Source organism: Maylandia zebra, linkage group LG2 (assembly GCF_041146795.1).
Source record: "Maylandia zebra isolate NMK-2024a linkage group LG2, Mzebra_GT3a, whole genome shotgun sequence".
Taxonomy (NCBI): domain Eukaryota; kingdom Metazoa; phylum Chordata; class Actinopteri; order Cichliformes; family Cichlidae; genus Maylandia; species Maylandia zebra.
In genome coordinates this window covers 17,383,299-17,404,827 of record NC_135168.1, presented here as the reverse complement: position 1 = coordinate 17,404,827, position 21,529 = coordinate 17,383,299, and the positions used below count along the sequence as shown (strand labels likewise).

At 38.9% G+C, this 21,529-nt stretch overlaps 1 protein-coding gene and 1 long non-coding RNA gene across 3 annotated transcripts; one reads left to right on the top strand and one right to left on the bottom strand.

Moving 5' to 3' along the window:
• Positions 1–1,066: 1,066 nt before the first annotated feature.
• On the bottom strand, positions 1,067–12,282 carry LOC143421023 (uncharacterized). Of its 2 annotated transcripts, XR_013100750.1 has the most exons (4): positions 12,105–12,282; positions 11,887–11,983; positions 11,659–11,749; positions 1,067–2,223 (listed from the first exon to the last, which is right to left on the bottom strand). It is a non-coding gene; the product is annotated as an uncharacterized LOC143421023 (long non-coding RNA). The 2 variants fall into 2 exon arrangements; XR_013100752.1 differs by lacking the exon at positions 11,659–11,749.
• Positions 12,283–13,672: 1,390 nt separating this feature from the next.
• tmem33 (transmembrane protein 33) lies at positions 13,673–21,431 on the top strand. Its single transcript, XM_004553681.2, has 8 exons — positions 13,673–13,811; positions 14,903–14,970; positions 15,684–15,778; positions 15,890–16,077; positions 19,234–19,301; positions 19,731–19,864; positions 20,093–20,176; positions 20,387–21,431. Exons 2-8 carry the CDS (start codon positions 14,923–14,925, stop codon positions 20,514–20,516), a joined length of 747 nt encoding a protein of 248 aa, XP_004553738.1. The 5' UTR covers positions 13,673–13,811; positions 14,903–14,922; the 3' UTR covers positions 20,517–21,431.
• Positions 21,432–21,529: the final 98 nt, after the last annotated feature.

Sequence of the window (21,529 nt, the reverse complement as noted above, 5' to 3'; positions counted from 1 at the left end):
TCATAACATATCAAAAAACACCTTCTCCTCATTCTCTAATCTACTAAAATTACAATTTGCTATTAAAATGTTGTTGACTTGAATCTTCTGCTTAGGTTCACCTAAAATCACCCAGTCAACTACTGCTTTGAGGTCTCAACAGCCTGAGGACGTTAGACTTGAAAGCAAAAACTTGATTGATTGATTGATTGATTGATTGATTGATTGGTAATTTATTTCAACATGTGAACAATATACAAGTACATTTAGAAAAGAAATGAGAGAAAAAATATATATACTATACAAATTACATACAAAAAAAACATTCTGATTAATTTACATGTTGAAAGGGAGTGGGAAGAAGTATACACTTATTTAATCCCACCCCTGTCCCATAAATTATCAGTGAATATTTAGTCAGCTTCCTTACTGATATAATTTGTAATAAAAATAGTGAACAGATTTCTGATATACTATAATATCACATCATGAATTTTTTGTTTGTTTGTTTTTAAATAGAGACATTCACTTAATTTAAATATTTTCCTTTTCTTTATAGATCGAGAAGATCATATTTTTATAACTCTTTTGATTAGTTTTGACCTCATAAGGCAATAAAAACTGACCTCACAGTCAATGCCTTCATTCACTGGAGAAATTTGTGCTCTGGGTTACTAGTAAGATTTGGGAGATGTGTGTTTATTCTGTTATTGTGATTCCATTTTTGACCTCCATTGTTTTGACCTCCGATGCTATGCCCTCCTGTCACTGTGCTGCAAGGACACATCAGCGGTAACTATGTCCTGGGATATGTTGTTCTTATATGGCTTACAAACCCTTATACCTTTCCTTGAATCTTCATGCAGGTGAGAATCCTCCATTCAATGTCCAGTGCCAGATAACCTCTAAATTTAAATTTAAAATCTTGACTTCCTTTCTAAAATTTGTGAGATATGGTTTGGACATGTGCTTATGAATATATATATATATATATATATATATATATATATATATATATATATATATATATATATATATATATAATATTATTGCATGGTGTGCAAGAGCAGATTAATCAAAGAGCAGATGTAGTTGGTGAAAACTTTGGTAGATTTATTTTTAGAATGCGTTAACACAAAGATGTTCATTAACATGCAATACAAATCCAACGGAAGAAAATGCAGATCTGAATGAGTTAAAATCTGTGCAAAGTATTCTTGGGAGAAGCGCATTCAAACCAGGCCGCAACTGTTATGAAACTTTCATTTATTTGTAAATTGATAGCAAACTTTTTTTTAATATTCGTCCTTATTAGCCCAAGCTCTGGAAAATGTTTCCCTACAACTTTGATCTTTCCAGACCCTCATCAGGCCAACAGTCATCAGTCCATTCTCTCAACTCCAGCCAGGAGGGTCTGCAGGACATCGTGTAGCCATGCTGGAGTCGCTGAAAGCTGGCTTGGTAGGAGCAGATTATTGCCTAATTGTGCTTTTCAGAGTTGCTGTGAACTAGGGGTTGCAACAGGGCTGCATGGGGCCACAGCCGTGGACGCAGCACCGAAGGAATCCAACCTAGCAGGGTCTCATTGATTTGCTGAAGCAAAGGTCACCGCAGTTATGCATCTGTAGGCTGAATAATGGCCACCAGAGTGGCAGCACTGGGGTCAGATCACTCAGTTTGAGTCTCCAGTCACTTTCTTGTGGTCAACTTTTTTGGCTTTTGATCATTTATAGTGTGCGTGTATGTGTGTGTGAAAAGCAGCCTGCAGATCTCATTTCCAGTTTGGTTCATCCGCTTCCCTTTTTTCCATTATGCATGCTGAGACTGGATGATCCATCTCTCGCTCTGTTTTTCCCTCTCTCTCTTTCCCTGTATCTCCCCTCCAGCACTCCACCAGCCAACCCCTGCTATTTTCACCCCACACACATCCGTCGCTGCACTTATCCAGCCTCAGACGGCTGCTGGCTCGATAGCTAAACAGATTATCCAACAACAGAGCACCTCTCCTTCTCCCTCTCTTCCTCTCCCTCTCTCCATGCACTCTTCTAGCCGTGGGTCCTTAGAGGCGGAGGGGCCCTATTGAGCGGGGCCCAGGCTCTCCACTAGCCAGGCTCTTTATTGAGGCATCTATGGGGCTTTATGCTGCTAGCGCTCGGCCTTGCCCTCGCCATCATCAATCATCCTCGGCTCCAGGGCTGCTATCACTGCCCAGACAGACGGCCAATCACAGCCTTCCAGGAAGCTCTATAGGAGATGGAGAGAGAAGCAGAGGAGATGGCAAAAAAATAAAAAAATAGAGAATCAGTGTGTTTCTGTTGCTGCCAGTCTGATTTGATTGACACCTTCTGTACCTTCTGGGTGAATGACAACAGTGGACTGTGTGATATTTGATTAGATCATGAACTAAGAGTGCGAGTCATGAAAGCACATATAACCATGTTAAAATAATAATTATAGAAGGCGCATTTGTCAGCAATATCAAAGCCTTTTATGACAGATCTATATTAATCTTGTAAGAGTTCAGTATAAAAAATATTGCAAACCTATAAATCCCAAAGGAGAAAAAGGCTATTCTGACAGATTAAAAAAAATCACTAATGAGTGCTGCAGCCGCACTGGAGGGTTCTATAGTAATAATGTGGGTTTATTTAAAGAAAAGTCAGGCAATTTGTATGTTAAAGCCGACTTTCCTCTTTTTCATCAAGCCTCAACAGTATGTTGAATTTCTACTCAAGGCTTAACTTTTTTAATAACGATTTTTCCCCCCCTGTTCTTTCTTTTTTTGCCCCATCTCTTTCTCTCCGCAGCCCTGAGCTCTCATCCTGCTCCAGGAGGAATAGGCGGAATCTGATTACAGACCTATTTTACAGCAGACGCCGGGGCGCAATAAAGGGAGAGAGAGCACGGAAACGGGACTCGGCCCATCAATTAGATCTCTATTAGCAGCCAATGCAGACCTCACCTCAGGAAACGCCGGGGCTCTGAAATTAAACAATTCTTCAAGCTCGACAAGCCAGTCAGTTCTGTTGTATCTTTTAGAGGGAATGAGGGAGGGGAAGAGTCCTTACAAGAATGCACTACTAGCCTAAAATCATTAAAAGAAAATACGCTATATGAAAACAGAAATATAACCGTGGTGATAAAAGCAAAAAGAAAGATACAAACCTAAACCGAAAGTCGCTACTTATAAAGTAGAAACTATAAATTCTCATTTGAATAATAAATAATGTAGGAGGGCCATTGATGGGATTTTATATGAGCAGTAAACACGAAGGTAAAAACCACCCCAACAATGTCTGAGTAACATTACACGGCCTGTTATAGCCGAAAACATTGAAGTGAACAAAATCTTAAGTATTATATTGCAATATAAAAAATTACAGTCAGGTTTCCTTGTTACCTCTTCCTACAACCTCCTTCCGGTGTCATTAATCTCCAACTGCTGACCTGTTGACCTGAGGCGGGACAATATGTCAATACTGGATAATTAGCCGCGGCATTAAGGCCATTTAGATAGAACACCTTCATGGGCTTCTGAATGACCATTAAATCAAAACGGCTTTTTGGGGAAATTAAAAGTTTTAGTCCACTCTAAAGATGCTGCGAGTCTGCACATAATTGAGTTTTAGTCAATGGGATGTGACATTTCCATGTTAATAGAGGTTTATTGGATGGGAGGGAGGGCAGGAATAGTGGACCAGCTCCCTATAGTTCCAGGCCAAAACCTCCTTTAAGTTTATGAGCACGCGTTTCATTTGTTACACTTAACCTGGTAAAATAAAGACCAATATTATCGGTATGATATGGCACCCGTTGGTGAACTTAATGTCTGTCTGTCACTCACTGTTTCGGCTTGAGTAGTTGAAAAATAACCTTCATGGCACTAGTGTAAAAAGAGTTTTAACATTTTTCTTAAGCGTGCGTAATACTTATCGTTCTGGTAATAGTGGCCATTAAGCTACTTAAGTTTTACGTAAGTGTGGATCAGTTAAGATCTAGCCTGCTCTTAAGCCTTACAGATTTCCAGGGTTTGGGAAAATGCAGTCGCTTTTATAGCCTAATGATTTGTGGTGATTCATTTCTGGCATGATCTGACGCAAGACCATGAGTCCTCGCCTCACAATCTTCGCCTGTTTCTCAGTACTATGGCACGTATTTCTCTATTTGCTCAATCAAAGGATGGCCATTTATCATCGAGAAGGACAGCTTCGTATTTTCTACCTTTCCCGCTCGGTTCCAGGACCAAATTCAGCATTTTTATGGAAAACTGCAGTCATTTTGATTGATGAAATCCAAAGATGTCCAAAACAATCATGGAGATCCCCAACTGTGGCGCACCGGCGGGGTGCTCCAGTGTTGTCATTGTTCCGCAGAAAGAAAGGAGCGCGTCCGGAGAACACCAGGGGAAAAATCACGATTTTCAGTTCAAAAGGCCCAGAAAAGCAGCATTTCTTTACAGGCAGTGGGAAAGTGCAGGAAAACCTTTTTCCACTTGCAGACGAAAACAATACTTGCTTGGCTTTTTCCTCCTGATGCATTCAGCTATAAAGACATGGTCTAATAGAAACAGGCCAGAATAATGAATTGATTATTTTACTGTGAGGGGTGATGTTATTTGTGTCTGAGCCAGCTGAATGGCTGGTGCAACACATCCCCCTGAAGTCATCCGATTTGCGCATACAGGCTCATTGTGTGTCATGTAGCTGCGAAAAGTAAAATAACTTTTCCTTAAAAGCGATTTCACATAGCCTTTATTTACCCGCGCTTGTCTTGTTTGCTGTGATTCATAATGTCACAAGAAATGTCACCTGTCTGGCCTAATTGCCACCTTCTGTTATTAATACCAGGAGTGTGACTCCCTTTTGCACCCGTGGATATAAGCCTATATTGCGTACTTAATACAGCGTCACCCAAAGGGAGATTCAATAAATCTCCCTTTAACGGCGTTTCCCCTCAAAACTCCTTCAGGCGAGTGGAGGCCGTGTCAAGATTGCGATTGTGCGCCAGTGCTTAGGACCAGCTGCTCCCAGGACAGACAAGCCCTTGTCAATTAGGCGGTGACAAGCAGGTCCTCCAACTGCCTGCAGGCGCTCCACTAGCCAGCAGTGTACAGTCCCTGCAATTAGTATCAATTTCTGTCGAGACCTCCTTGGAGCGCGCAGACACAGGCTGGGTAAATGGCCAAACATTGTCCAAATAACACCAAGAGCCACAAATGACAACGTGTAATGGGCCCAGTGTTAACCGCACGGCGCGCTGCAGAGAAAGAAAAACGTTTGAATTTAGGAAGAGCGGGACATAAACCCAGGATAGCTTTCACATAAACGCACAAACCTTTCGCTTATGACCGCCTTATTGCCTATAATTACCGTTACTATTTGCGTTGCTGCAGTTTACCCCAGGCACTGTTTATATTGGTGGAAGAATGACAACATTATTAAATATTTAATCGGAATAATCTTGTTAACTAATCACTTCTCTGGCAGGCGATGCATTCATTAATCAGTCTAATGAATAAACACAAAAATATGTTGCATGAACATTTTGCATTGCTGCGAAAGCACTTTCTGGTTTAAATGTTGCTGGTATTAGCAATTCATAGATACTTACCGCTGTTAGACTGCAGATCGCTTTTATTTATTTATTTATTTATTTATTTACTGCACTAAGAAAAAAGCTGCAAATTTCTAACTACTGACTTTCAAATGATCAAACACAATGCTATTAGACCTGGGGTCTTTCCTCCCTTAATTACGATGGCAAAAGTTACAGCGTGGGTCTACCAGGTTGTTAACCTCTCTATTTGATGCCTTATTTAAACATATTAATACTTCACTGATAAATTGTATGGTTCTTGTCTATAGTTATTAGCATTAATACGTTTTACGAGTCAGTAATTAACACAGATTATCTACAGACTGTTCTCCCCAGTCAGGTAGTTTTCATCACCTGCCAACTGCCAGCATCTCATTATTAGTGGAATATAACTAATTTATAAAGCATTAGCAGATGCTTTCTTTACCTTTGAACCAATGTACAACTTGGCTCTTTGCTTAAGCCAAACCGTCAGTTTTGATCCTACAAGTAAATAAATGTCAGAACAGCACTGTCACAACACTGACAACCCATAGAAGGATTGCTCACCAAGCCCCCTTTGTAAATGGTGTCACCGCAAGCAGCTGGTGGTGACATTCCCGGGCCTTGGACGCTGCCCTTTGCCCTCTGTGGGGGTTGGACTCCGGACAGGGCGGTCCAGCCATCTACACAGCTTCGTGATAGCTCGGGTCAGCAGGGCCAAGTTTCCAGCGGGGGAAGTTGGGGGAAAGTAGGCGAACAAAAACCCCGAAGCTCACCAGGCCAGTGGGATCATTAGTATGAACGTTTGTTTAACTAATTAGCAAGCTGGGCAACCAGAGGGAGGCTTGTATAGACGACATGGACGTCATATATGGCAAAGGTACGGGCATCCGTCACTCTGATTCAACAGAGGATGAATGCAGTTTGGATGATGTGGATGGAGCACACAAATCCAGCCAAGACTGCGTGGATAGTGAGCATCAAGGATCAGATAATAATCCGTCACATCGGCCAAATTATGATGCTCGGACAGTCCGTCCACTCTGTTTTATAGCAAATTAAAGAGTGTGCAACATTTAAGGGACTGACTCCATCCGTTGGCGAACAATGCGTGTTTTTTTTTCGACGGAAGATTTTACTGCAGAGTTCAAAGTACAGGATGAGGACAGGGCAGCGCACTGAAGTTCAAGAACAGTGCAAACAGCACATGCCAACAAAAGGAGCCACTGAGCATTCAGCTATGGCAGAGCAGAAGAAGTTGGTGGGGAGGAGGCTGCGGGTCCCGCGTTAAATATGGGAAAGTTTGGGGAACGAGGTCGGCAGGTCAAGAAAAGTCAACAAGAGAGCAGTCTTGATGACAGAAGGAATTTAATATCAAAAATACATAAATCTTCAAGTGAGGGCAGGCGCATAATGGGCACAATGGAGGCGAGTGTTAGAGTCAACACAGATTTGTTGGCGATTAAATGAATCAGGCCAAGTTGTTAACATTTAACACAAAACGTTGGCACTAGAATAGAGGTTGAGCGGGATGGAAGGGGGTTTCCTGGCTGGAGCAGAACTGTCAGGGCGTGCAGAAAGACAGCCAATGTGCAGCGACAGATCTGGCGCAAGACTGCACATTTTGTGCGTTTGATATTATGCAGCAGCTTCGTTATTTTAAATTTGAACAAATAATTCCAATTTAAGTTATATGAGTGTTCTTAGACGATTTGCTGATCATTTGTGCCGAGTTGTTGGTGCGCAATTACACACTAAGTTTTAAGAATTGGGTGACTTATCGCGCGTTAAGATAAACCCACCTCAGTTTGTTGAATCATATGTCACTGCAAGGATATCGGTCATCTCGAACAATAGGTATTAATCTTCCCATGGTGTAGGAAATAAGCCTACATTTGTCTCCACTTCCCTTCTGACTGCTGTGCTACACTGGACGCAGCGCTGAGAACTCTGTCTGACCTTCGCCCTCGCCCCTGCAAAGCCCTGCAAGTTCCCCGGCAGTCGCAAACAACTCTGAATTCCATAATTCTTCACGAAAAGGCACTATTAGGGAAAAATCCTTCCTTTTTGACAATTTAATAGTGCAAACTAATCATCTGGTTGACACGGGCCATTCATCTCCGTACAGGCAGACAAAGACAAGGCCTTTTCCATAGGTTTGTCTGGATCCTGGAGTCAGACCAGCCTCTATTTTGAGATCAAGTGCACAATAAAAGCATTGTGACTGCTTAATGGCTATGTTTGCGAAGCCACCCAAAACCCAGTGTATTAAATGCATTTTTTTGTAAAGAATGAAAAATAGGCAAACGTGGACAAAAGGCCGCAGAACTGACAATAAACCTGTTTCCACGGTATAAAACTTTGTTTGGGTGCTTAAAGCAATCAAAACACGAAATAAAAGAAAAGATTGGGGATAAAAAACTGGGCGCCACAAAATTGCTTAAACGCCTCAAGTTATGAATTCGTTTCTGAATCAATTTAGCGGTGCAGGCATTTTCCAAACATCCTCTTGCGGGAGTAACAAGACAGGGAAATTGATCCGGTGAGACCTCACCTCTCGGTGCGCCTCAATAAAAGAGACATCAGCCTCTCTTGACGACTGTATAATTTTTAATATATATGCAATAAATGTTCAATTTGTTTCCAGAAATGACGGGAAATAATAACGTCAAATTTTAAAGCCATCCATTACAACCAAACAATGCTCATGCATAGGTGCTCTAGCGCAGAGTGCTTTGATTAATTCGCATTTTGATTGTGTTTGATAAAGCAATAACGTTACGGCGCTCGACTCTGGACCATTTTACACTCCTGGAAAACAAATACGATGGTGGCTGAGTTTTGATTAAAAAATATATGTATTTCAGGATCATTTCTGAAGCCAACAGATCCTCTTTTAAAGGCTTTACTGCTTGTTGTCCGGGTGGAATCTGATAAACTTCAAGAAACCCTAGGAGTGAATTTCCATGGAAATTAAGTAAATCCAATATGAAGAAACAATCTGATTGGTGTCACAGTCCTCGATTTCTGTGGTCATTAAGTGAGCAGTCACAACACCCCTCAACAGAATCTAGTTATAAATTCTGTTTTAGGGGTTGTTATTAGCAGTAAATTCATCAAGATCTTAAATAAACTAAACTTCAAAATAGTAATAGTAAACAGGCTGATTTGTTAGAAAATACATAAAAAAAATAGCCATGTGCTGTTTAAATTGTCTTCCACTCCAGACTCAGTCCAATAACATCGCAAATATATGATTTAGCCTGTTACATAAATAACATTTTTAAAAAATGGTGCCATAGACACATAGCTACTTTCAATACCAGTATATTTAACACCTAATAAGTACCCACAGAAATGATGAAATGGCAACTCATGCTATATTATAAAAAGTCTCTTGGGGAAAAAAAGGGCAGAGACAATTCAGTTTTTGTGGCATAATAAATGTCCCTTTAGAAATTTGATTCAGCCAGGTTACAGTCCATGCATGGATATGTTCAGATGCAGGAAGTCCAGGTAGAAGGGGGCTGAGGTCCCAGATCACTGCAGACCTTGACACAAAGTGCATTAAGTTGGCTGATCTCTCTCAAACCATTTGATTAATTCACTCCCATTCAAAACCAAGCGAGCAAGGAGTGGAGGGACGTGACCAATGACATAATAGGTTCTGTCAAACAGCCTTGCAGAACGCCCAGACCATTTGTGGTGACAATCCTGATGCCATCAGTTCCATTATAGAACCCCCATTCAAGCCACAAACAAACATGGCTTTACTTCCAAAAAAGGGGAAAAGTCAGCTTTCTGGTAGATCCCTTTTTGCTTTTTATCTCAATAGATTTTGGCTCAGTGCTAAGCGTGGACACCAGATACCCTGACTGATCAGTAAATAATATACACTGATCAAAAAGAAAGACAAAAACCAGACCTATGTGCATCTATGCAAATTGCTCTAATTTCATATAATGTGAGCTATAATATCGATAGATGTACGTTAGACTTTAAAAAGAAATAAGGGCTCACATAATACATTTAAAATGGCTACACAATACAGTATGATTGTACACATCTCCCCTGTTACAGGAAGATAAATCTATTTAACGTTTTACCTTCCAAACAAGTTCATTTTCATTTGCCTTAAGTGTTCTGTGATCATTATGTCAATCAAAGCCAACATGTCAGGGAAGGTTTTATTTCTGAGCACTTGCATAAAAAAGGCTGGCATGAAAAAAGATTTCAGAGATTTTGCAAAATGTGATAAAACAGTTTTTAGTGTGTAAACACATACAGCAGCAGACAGTAATGGCCATCACAAACTGAGGGTCGTTACAAATGTAATGAAGAAAACACACTACATGTAAACAACAGACAAAAATGTGGTACAACTGGAGCCACTTGTCTGTTAAACAGTAGATCACATCTCCTCCAAAAGTGTTTAGCTCAAATAAATATTCCAGGTCTAAATCTCCAACAAGATGGTCCAATATCAGGAGTCAACATGCTGTTTTTGTCATTTTGCCTTATATAAGAGCAGCCTGTTAAAGCAATAATGTGTAAGATGACCACTTGCAGGATATCTTTTGAAAATTGTGCATGGTCTAATAAAATTAAGGGATAATTTGTATAACCTAAAATATTTAATCAAAAACATTTTAGTGTGCTGTTTTCTATCTTTTGTGAAAAAAAATATTAAGATTGTAAGAGAACCCTAATCCAAATAAAATCTGCCAAGAGAACAAAGTATATTTTAACCAGCTGACAGAAGTGAAAACAGGCACAGCAAACTCAAATAAATAACTTAAATAACTGACAAGTTACTGCAGGTAAACGGGTATGTAAATATTTGTCTTTCCTTTAGCCTTGGGGGAGATCTGGTACGCGTCTGACTTTATTCCGGCTTTCTTTGGGAGTTTTAAAGCAGTTCAAATGTTTTTCCAACGCGTGATTGGATAAAAATTAAGCAAAAACATTCATTTGTATAAATTGTACAACTTCACTTTTTAAACCTGAAGATATAAAGATATCATTCGGCCTCATCAGTTCGCCTAGAGGTTTCACACCCACCATTAATCACTGCAGTCATCGTGAAATAAGCTTGAAACGCATTCTTTGAGAAAAAAGGCCAGAGTCTGTTGATAACTCGTTTTATTGTTCTTTTAACCAGTCTGAGGGAAATTCACCGTGTCCTTCTTTTCCTCCCTATCAAACCAACTCTCTCTTAACATCTTCTTCCTCGCTTGTCCCGATTTTCATCCCCTTCCACGCCCTGTTTGTTTTGTCCGAATAGATTCAGAGACTAAGATGGAGCCACTACAAGCGCATTCCTTTAAGCATACACGACTGTTTATTTCTTTAAGAAGCTTTTCGCTTTGGTCTGTCACTCACACTCCTTTCTTTTTTCCCTTCTTTTTTCTCTCGAAAACTGTTGAAGAAGCTTTGAAGGAAAAGATTAAAAGCGGAATAAAGTGAGTGCGTAATGCGTAAAAGGGTGTTTCTTTAGATCAAAGACAATAGATATTGTTCTGCTGAAGTCAATTTCTGTAAGTATAATACTTGCATCGTTTTCCCTGTTACTGATAGTCGTACGTGTCCTCGGACGATAAATAACCACAATAACACTTAAAAATCGAAATTTAAGTACAGTTTAAAAAAGAAAAAGAAAAAGAAAAAAATGAAAAAACAGATTGAAGGGCCCCACATTATGAAGGCAAGACAATTTCAAAGCTTATCATTACTTTGGCTGGCTTCCGGATTGTTTATTTTAGATTTTATTTTACTTTATTTTATTTAAACGCAGACTTACGCTGTTTGTGTTCTATTATATTTTTTCTTACTTTTTAGGAAAAAAAATCGTGTCATATTTTAAGTTCTGGGCTCCTAACCCACAGAACTCGACCCACAGAAAAGGAAAAAATCGAGTAAATTATTCGAAACTGCGAGTTTGTTGATGCTGGTGTTTGATCTCAAGGGGTTTCTAATCATTAAAATGTTTAAAGGCAGTCTGGCTTTCTAAAAGCCAAAATCGTGATAAATATAAAACAGTAATGATATATATTTGTCCCATTTGCTTTCAAACGATAATGTTGAGATTTCAATAACCTTCACCTTTAGAAAGCTTCCTCAGCTGGTTCTCATCCACCCAGCAGCAATGCGGGACTTATACTGGTATCATTAACGTCCCCGAAGTCCCACATTTCTGCAAAAACATCGACATTATAATTTTTGTGACATATTTCTCTCTGCGAAACTTATCAAATACCCGCTCCATTCTTCCGTGGGAGCTCGGCCAAATTAAAAGTTGGCCACATAATGTTCTCTCATTTAAATTCTCACCTTGAGCTCTCTAGTGACTGGTAATGGTCCGAGAGGAGCTGACACCTAAAAAAATCATCAAGGTCTAGTCTCAGTGTACGCTATCGTTCGGAGAGTTCTGTCATGCCCAAAGAAGAAGAAAAAAGATAAAATAGTAATAACGTTTTGAAGCAGGCAGGCAGAATCATCAATTAAACATAGAAAATGCATGCAAGGCAGGGCGCTGCAGCCTTACTTACTCTGTGCTGTGCTGAGTCTCCGCAGTTTAATTACAAGCCCTAATTTCCGATCGCAGATAGTGTCAAAAATCTGCGACTATTTCTCAGAGATTCCCTTTAACAAGTGGAAACTTAGTGTCCTCCTGCACCATTTTATACATGATGAGCCGTCAGTAATGGGATTATTAAACAAAAACGTTTCAGGCGCTGGCGTTAACCTTTTTTAATGCCTAATTAGGTTTTGCAAAGAAATAATTAGATTCTACAGTGCTTACACTGCCTATATTTTCAAATGGCATCTGCAGCAAACACATCATCCTGTGACACTCGTGCCAATAATCTGCGGACATATGCGCCACAGCAGCAGTCAGATGCAAGATTTTAAAACATGATGGGACCAAATAAGGTGCACTTAAAGCTAAAATAATTTTCAGCACATGCTATAGGCCAACCTGCAGCAGAAGGATGCTCTGGTCGACTGCGCCCCCTTGTGGTAGTAGATTTAAGGTTCACCATTACTGAAGGAGATTGGTTAAAGGGAAAAAATAAATTCGATATTGTTATTGTCTAATAAAAAGCCCAGTAAACCTAAAATTTTTAATCCAAGCAGTACCGTTTCTGAGCAGTGCTAAGGCTAAAATAAATAAATACCACTGAAAAGAGCTCTGTGAGGACCATAATATGGGCGTTGACTTTGACGCAGGCGCAGTTTTTCCTTTAAACGGGCATAAGAGGTGCTTTTTAACAACACCAATATCGTTACTAATTTTAGATAACGTTAGACTTCCATCTCCTAATTGTTTTGTTATGACATATAACATTTATAACATTTTTTTTGCACATGTCGAGGAGCGTGTCAGGCTACATTTCACTGTGTGTTATACTTGTATAACTATGCATGTGACAAATAAAGAACCTTGAACCTTGAATAATAGCATATCTTTGGTGCCAGACAGCAAAATGGACAATAAAGATGTATCCTCTATATGGGGAATAAATAAACAAAAATAAGTTATTATCTCTTTCTATTCATAGAAAAAATAAATAGAAAATTATTAAATTAAACAAAATATTTTTTTTTTTTTTTTTTTATTGTTAAAAGATACACACTGCGTTTGAAGTACTTCTAATCTTTCGCTTCGTGGTTTACCCTTCTCTTCATGCTATGTTCCTAGCTTTCCATGTTCATGTCACCTCTGAATATTTCGATTTTGTGTATATCACTAACGTAAAACTGCTTTTAATGTTTTCGTTTTTGGTTATCATGTTCTGTGCGAAACCTATGTAGTTTTTGATTTATTACAGCTGTTTATATTATATATCCGTATTTTATTATTCACTGTTCTTTAATTTCGAGTTTGAGCTTTCAGTATTGTTTATATTGGGGGGAGTTTACGGAATGGATTTTGTCGTTTCACTTCAGTTAGAATGCTTTGGATGTATAATTTTAGTTTAGTCTTCATTAGTTCAATTGTAGTATTAGTCGTTTAATTGCCTACAGCCTAATATGGAGGGTATCTGTCAGGAGCACAATTTTCAATAAACATATAAAACAAAGCTTCATTAGGTACATTAAGACAGTTTTTGATATATCGCGAGAAATAGCGTACTTCCCGTCTTACGCTACAAGGTCAGCTGATCGTTTACTAGAGTAGTTCCCAGAGTGCCAAGCTTCTGCCTGTCACGTTAACCGGTTAGCACGCGACGTAAATCAACGCTGTAGCGCTGGTAAGCAGAATGCTTTATTATTGCCATATATAGGGTCAGGTGTAGCTATTAATTAAGTCTTCTTTAAACTGCCGGGCGACCTAACGTTGACAAAGTAATCAGGGAAGCATTCACGTACGACCTAGGTAGCAACTATTAGCTGAGGCGGTAGCTGACGTGCTAGTAACGATGGTAACAGAATATTCTAGATACACCTGCTGCTAAACAGCGTTAGCCTTAATAAAATACACACAGGGCTGCCTTATGATAAATTTGCAGTCATCAGTCTGGGATTTAACAGCAGTATCTGGATATTTTAACCATTTGGCCTTATAGTGTCTGTTATTAACAAGTCATTACCAGCATAAATTAGCACATCCGCCAGCTAGCTACCGGTATATCTTTCCTTTAGAGGGAATGATCGTTGTTAGATTCCATGTGTCCCATTCATATGTAGTTTGTGCTTACAAAGGTTAACCATTTAATCGTCCCGATTTTACCTTAGCGAATAGATCATCTAAGTGTCCATCTCCAGCGTCAGTTAATAGATGAATCCGGAACCTTTGTGAAAGTTAAAATTTACCAGTATATGGTGAAAGATTCATAAGGCCAAAGGTGGCCTCTTTTGTTTGTTCATCAGACTAAAATCTAAATGAAGCCAGTTTAAAAATAACAAAGGATGGAAAAAACTAACAGAGTGAAACACAAAAGTTGTGGTTTCAGCTTGAAAAACTCAGAATCAATAATAATTAATGTTACTAATTATTTTACCTTTGCAATCAGTCATTTTTATGAGATTTCTGTAGAATAATTGACAGATGTCTGGTGGAAGATTTATGTTTTACAGCAGCTCTTGGTGATAGTTTGTCAATGGTTTTATATTGACATATATTTTGTTCAGGAAGCTGATGAAACTCAAGCCGGAGAGTGAAAATCATCATTGAGGAAGGGATGATATTTTCATCACTTGTACTCATGTCACACTGTTGTGATCGTGTGATCACATGTAATTGCTAGACAATATTATCGATTGTCCATCTAATCACAGGTGACCTGAAATTTCAATGAGCAGTTAGGGTTACTTCTAAACTTGAATTTTTTTCCCCCAACAGAGAAACCAGCACCCCCAAAGATGGCTGATGCAAACCAACAAAACCCTCCGCCGCAGCTAGGCCCTGTGGTAGGTTGGCTGCTTTAACTCTGTAGTTCAAATATTCCAGTATTATTGTGCCCAAAGGTGTACTCTGATTGTACGCATCCTGGTCAGAAAAAAAAAGAAAGAAAATAGTGCTTCATTTTCTGTTAATTGTTTCATCAAGAACTTTTATCAGATATTTTGAAGAAATTGGGAACAGTTTTGCTAAGATTTAAGATATCTTGAGCCCCTTACAAAATGTATGTGCTATGCATAGTTTTGACTGAACAGTTTACTTTTTTAAAATTGATATTATTTATTTGAGTGCTTTAGCCCTAGATTGTTTTATTTTCTACATATAATTGGAATGATTTCATCCTAAATCTGTAATTTTGACACCCAAACGTGTTTATCTTAGGGGGCAAGTAGAGTAGGGATGTGTGGCATGTATTTCAGTGCTGTTTGCAAGAGTTGGATGACATACACTACCAATCATTCACTTGAGTAACATCAGTTGAATGAGGATGACCAAGATGAGTTGCAGCTGCCCCCTGACTTTTGAAGGCAAGGCGGTAAAATTAACTTGTAGATTGCATTAAGATGCTTTTTAGTTTGGCTGAATTTTCTATGCTAGCCACTGAGAGAACCTGACTGTAAGTTTAAAGTCAGTAAATCTGCTACCAGTATATATGAGAAAAATGGAGACAAGAACAAGGGATTGGTTCGGTTTAATGTTGAGCATCTTTGTGTCTCTGCAGCAATTTCTAATGAGCAACAAGCTGGAAACTGCAATGTGGCTGTCACGACTCTTCACTGTCTATTGCTCTGTAATGTTCATTCTACCAGTTTTGGGGTGAGTTCACTGTGCAAAATCATCTAATTATAAATGTCAATTAGCTTTAAAAGTAATTGTAATCCAGCCAAAATCAGCATTTGAGTCTTTGTCACTGCTTGTATATTTCAGACCCTATGCAGCAGCTAACTTCTATCAGAGAGCGTTGTTAGCGAATGCCCTCACCAGTGCGCTTCGCTTACACCAGAGGCTTCCACGCTTTCAGCTGAGCAGAGCTTTCTTGGCCCAGGCTCTGCAGGAGGACAGCTGCCATTACCTGCTCTACTCACTCATCCTGGTCAACTCCTACCCCATTACAAGTATCCTTTCATTATGAGCAAGTCTGCAAGATTAAATGGAGATTAGAGCAGGGCAATATGGCCAAAAATATTTATCACGATATATATTTGAAAATTTGCGATAACGATATAACCGACGATATAATTGATGCGAGACAAAATACAACTCCACAACATTACTAGCGCAAAAAGACAACCTTCCATTTATTTTCACTTAAACAAGAAGCTGGTTTTTATGTACATTAAAGCTTTATAAAAATGTAACAGTGCAAATGCAAATTCCTTGCTGAAAGTTTAACCAAAAGGCATTTCCAGTAGAAATGGGCTGACATATCCTGAGCATAGAGCTGGGCGATAGAACGATAACGATATGTATCGCGATATAACTTTTACTCGATAGAGAAATTAAGCTATCGCGATAGACCTCGCCGCTCTTGTCCTCTTAAAAAAATAAAAAAATCAGCCAATCCAAATTAAGTAGCGCAGAGCCGAACCAATCACAGCCGCAGCGTCACGTCACGTGACTTGTAACGTACAGCACAAGTGCCAAGCCGCACGTGTGTTTGTTTGGGAAGCAGCCAGCAGGTAATGGAGGAAATGAGTGTGCCGACTAGAAAAATCAACCGAGCGTGACTGAAGAGAAAACAGATAATGGTTCCAACGCCGGAGAGATTGTCGAACGGAAGAGCCATAGAAGTTCCGTAGTGTGAAGGTATTTCGGCTATTTCAAGTCTGACAAAAAACAGAGTAGCGTGCACTGTAAATTGTGCCGAAAGCAAGTCTGGAAATACAATAAACTGGTGCATGCGTCACACTGTGCGCCACGTTATTGTTTCGGTGAAATGAATTTCTACAATACTGTTAATTCTACTCTCTGCAGTGTTTAAATGCTTACATATACACACAGTTACTGTCCGTCCACACATACGACTCGGTTCTGCTTCTATGCCCCAGCTTTGTTTACTTTTTCCCACCGAGGCTTCTAGACTTCTGATTGGCCAATATTTCTGCACGGTTAGGAATCTAGCGCCACCTGCTGCTTTGGCATGTTCATAGCAGCGTTTTCCTTCATTTCTGCCTTTATGTGTGGACGGGATTATTTTTTAAAACGAAAACGGAAAATCTCAGTTTTCAAAAATACCCATGTACGTGTGGACGTAGCCTCAGTCTCTGACTGGAAGCGCTAATTCGTCATTCGGCTTTTGTCAGACTAAAGTAACTGTTAAAACTGTTTGAAAAGCTAAGCTATACAACAAGAAGAGATTGAGAATTTCCTTTTAGTTCTCAGTTTATTTGATATTGACAAAAGTTAGTCAGTTTTGTCTGTTCTTCTGTAACACAAACTAAGATTTATTTTTAGAATTAATATTTTGTTTCTAAGTGGAATTGACAATTTAGTAGTCTGTTTCGTTTGTTCTATTTTGAAACTTAAACGCTTTAGCGGCTGCCTTTTGTGTAGTTTGCAATATTTGCCTTTATTTATCTGAAAAAGTCTGATGTTCCTTAAGTACATCTACCCTGTTGAACTTATTATGGGAAATAAATATTTACATAAAAACAAGCTGCTGATTATTTCACATTTTACTTGTGAGCAACGGCACATTTAAATCTTACAAATATAGTTATTTGGCTTATATCGTGATAGATATCGTTATTGCCTGAAATGAAAAAAACATATCGTGATATGAAAAAATCTCATATCGCCCAGCTCTACCTGAGCATAACCATGTATAATATCCACTGAAGTTAAAAAGAGGTGCTTTGCAACATTAAACTGCAGTGTGCAGTACGCATTTTTCGGACCATAAGGTGCACGGGATTATAAGGCACATTAAGCGAAACAAAGCAGTCAGATAAATCAAACTTTATTAAACTCATTCTTCTTGCTTCCTCCACTTCTGTACCATTGATTCATTAATGTTGAATTCTCTGGCAGCTGCTCTATTCCCATGTTGCTGCAGTATATTAATGACTAACCTCGTATTGTGGATGGATTATCTCAGTTGTTCTCCTGACTGAAGTTTGGTCCGTTTACAGCATCCTGCCATGCGATTGCATTTGTCTCTAACCATGAAGAACCTTCACGTTAACTTTTATAAGTGGAAAAGTGTTAGTGTTCGTCCTCCAGCTTCACTGTTTATGTTATGCTAACATAGCTGTGTCGCTAGCGATCACGTAGCACATCATTATATACCAGCTAGCCCAACTTCAGTAACCCTACAAACGTCACTGCTGTTTAGTTTCCTGTCTTCATTTATGTTGGAAGTGATAGCAGAGCTGTGCGTTTGATTTTTTTCAGAAATCTCTCAGTCAGAACATGCAATATCATGCTTAGGTAACTAGCGAAACTAGCGAGCTAACTTCCGCTAGCTTCCTGCTAACTTCTAACTCCGTTAAATGTAATAACTTTTGTTTTCATGGATGCCTGGAAGTTAAACTTTATAGTTACACCTGGTAAAGCAGCAATGCTGATCGTTTTATTAAAGATGAAAGAATTTAGACAGTTTTTAACTCTAAGTGATGCTGCAGTGTTGTTTGACCTGAAGAATACGGAGTTTAGGACCCAGATTACTCCCAGATTTAAGAGCATCTTAGTCCGACAAATATGACAATAACAACGGCCGCTTGCATGTTCTGCAAAAAAATGTGCTTTGTTGTGTATCTGACGGACAAACACCAATCCAGTTCCACATCACGGAAGTTGCACCATTTTTACAAACCAATTCTGGTTCATCTGTTTCACTCAACAATCGGCCATGTGCGTATGAAAACAAAGGCACTGCGCATGCGCGTTTTACTCCCATTCTATCGCGATATTTCATTTTCCTATCGTTGCCTAACATTATACCGGTATTACCGTGAACGGTATAATATGGCCCAGCCCTAATGGAGATGATAGCATTGCTACATACATTGTGTGTTTTTTTAGTTTTAAACAATAATAAAACACTATTTCACTGCTATAGTTGGACAGACATTTACTTGTTGCTGCAGTTTTTTTCCAAAGACGGTCTGATAGGAGTCCTTAAAGGGTTCAGACCTGCAGTATTACAAATCAATTAGTCTTAGCAGTAAAAGATTTAGTTTTTCCGTAGTTGGAATCATGCTCCCTTATTATTGTATTATTTAGGAGGAAGTTGTTCTTTTTTGTTATTTAATCTTAACCTTCTTGTCCAGTGAGCATCTTTCCAGTTTTTCTTTTTTCCTTGCTTCACGCAACTACCTACACAAAGAAAGTTCTTGATGTAAGTATGAGTCACCACAGTGACTTATTGAAAATTACTGTGAAATCAGTTTAAACATTATATAGCCACAAGATGGGATATTAGTACCAGCCAGGCCACCATGTCTGAGGCAGCAGAGTAGGTTTGTGGTTGGGTTCACACAGTTGCAACAGAGCAGCGCTTTACATGGCTGCTCTGCTCGTGTGTGTGTGTGTGTTTGAGAGAGATTAGGCAAATGAGAAACACAACGTAAAGAACTTTATACTTAACTGTTACAGTTAAATTGAACTACGAACGTATAATGTACCATTAAGCGACTTAAAGTCTGGAGGCTAATGATTTTTAATGTGTTTTCCTTTACCTTTTACTTCTTGCACCAACTGCTCATTTCAAAATGTTGATTTGCCAAAGCTTTCATTTCACTTTGTGACTGTTTTCTGTTTCTTTAAGACCATGGGCCCAAACAGCATGATGTTTATCCGGGGTCTCCTGGACAAACTGACAACTAATCAGCAGAATATCCTGAAGTTTATTGCCTGTAATGAGATCTTCTTGATGCCAGCAACTATTTTTATGCTGTTCAGGTATGCTTACAACTGTCAACGATTTCTTTTTCTGAAGACCAATTGTAGCATCCCTAATCTAGAGGTATGTGAATATTGATTAGTTGCAGTGACTGTTTTGTGGTTATTGTTGTGTTAATCTCATAAATATCTATCAGTTTTCTCTTAACAAATGCAAGCCCTTCTTTGTAATCTTAATACAGAGTGTCCAGTTTTCACATGTTCATGTCAATAATATTTTGTCAACAGCGGCCAGGGGAGCCTATTGCTGCCTTTCATTTATTACCGATTCCTCACTCTGCGCTACACATCCAGAAGAAATCCATATTGCCGGTAAGACTTTGAATTATCCGTTATTGTCACATAGCAACATGGTGACTCAGTGTTTTGCGCTGTTGCCTCACAGCAAGAGGCTCTGGGGTTCAACCAAGGACATGGCCCTTCTGTTTAGAGTTGGCATGCCCTGCTATTCAGAAGGTACAAAGATTAGATTAAATTTGCTTTCAATACAATCCGAGTGAAGTACTTTTCTTTCTGTCTCAGCACCTTGTTCACCGAGCTGCGAATTCTTTTGGAGCATTTCATCATGAAGCCTGCCTGCCCTGCCTTCTTCAGGAGGATGTGCCTCAGCAGTATCGCCTTTATCAGCCGCCTCGCCCCCACGGGGGTTTGATTACACTAAATTTGTTTTCCTCATGTTTTGTTTTTCAGTAAGATGTACGATGTGACTTAACTTCGATGGGGAAAGACTTTGCCATCAATGGAAGGAACCGTTTTTTTTTGAATGTCAACTTTACAGTCTGTGCTCCAATTTTTGTGTATCTGAGTGCAGCTGAAGACCAGCCAGTAATGCACTGAAGGCTAATGCTGATATTTGCGTTTCCATCCTTTTAATGTGACCTCATTGAAGCGGTGGACATCCTGTTCTGTTACCTTCGATGGGCCGAGCACATTAGCTTGACATCAGCTGGGTTCCCTGTTTATCGGCTGTTATCATTCTTTCCTTTCATGTCTTATTTATTCATTAAAATCACTTATTATATAATGAAACATTAACATTCTCAGATTAGTAAATTAATGAACATGTGTTTATAAACAATGGATTATGATCATTTCTTTAAATAATCATATTGTACTTTTTCAGTTTCCAACTATGTCTGATTTGTAAAGCATCCAATGCTCTTATGTGTCTAAAAGCCTAAATATTAAATGTATTCTATCAATGCCATTGACTCACATTTCAGCAACATGCAAAATCTTATGTAGCTATGATGTCAAAATGGATGTTAAACTGAGAAAATAATCTGCTGTATTTTATAGGATATTTTAAGGTACCAGATGTTCTGCTGTATGATTCACAAATGGAATAACTTGCAGAAAGCATGCCATGCTTATGAATGCACCCTGACCTCATTTCTCAGTTTAAAAGCTGTTTTGATTTTGAGTCATTCATTTTTTATTAGGCTATAGGTTTCTTGCTTAATGCATGCCCTGGTATGTTTTTCTTTCCCTGCCATGTTAATTGTGTTTACTTGCCTACAGACAAACCACATTTTTATAATGAGAATAAAGTTATCTCCTAAACAAACATAGTGTTGAAGAATGCTAATTGGGTTTGGTACCAATAATTTCTTGCATTATAATAGTTGACTTCAATATGAACAAATCCTAATAAGGATTTATTTA

What these genes read in the sequence shown, in the direction of transcription:
- tmem33 (XM_004553681.2), top strand. Translation starts at nt 14,923, where the DNA reads ATGGCTGATGCAAACCAACAAAACCCTCCGCCGCAGCTAGGCCCTGTG. An exon ending in ACACAAAGAAAGTTCTTGAT is followed by an intron (nt 19,302 to 19,730) that starts GTAAGTATGAGT and finishes TGTTTCTTTAAG; the next exon opens with ACCATGGGCCCAAACAGCAT. An exon ending in AGAAGAAATCCATATTGCCG is followed by an intron (nt 20,177 to 20,386) that starts GTAAGACTTTGA and finishes TTTCTGTCTCAG; the next exon opens with CACCTTGTTCACCGAGCTGC.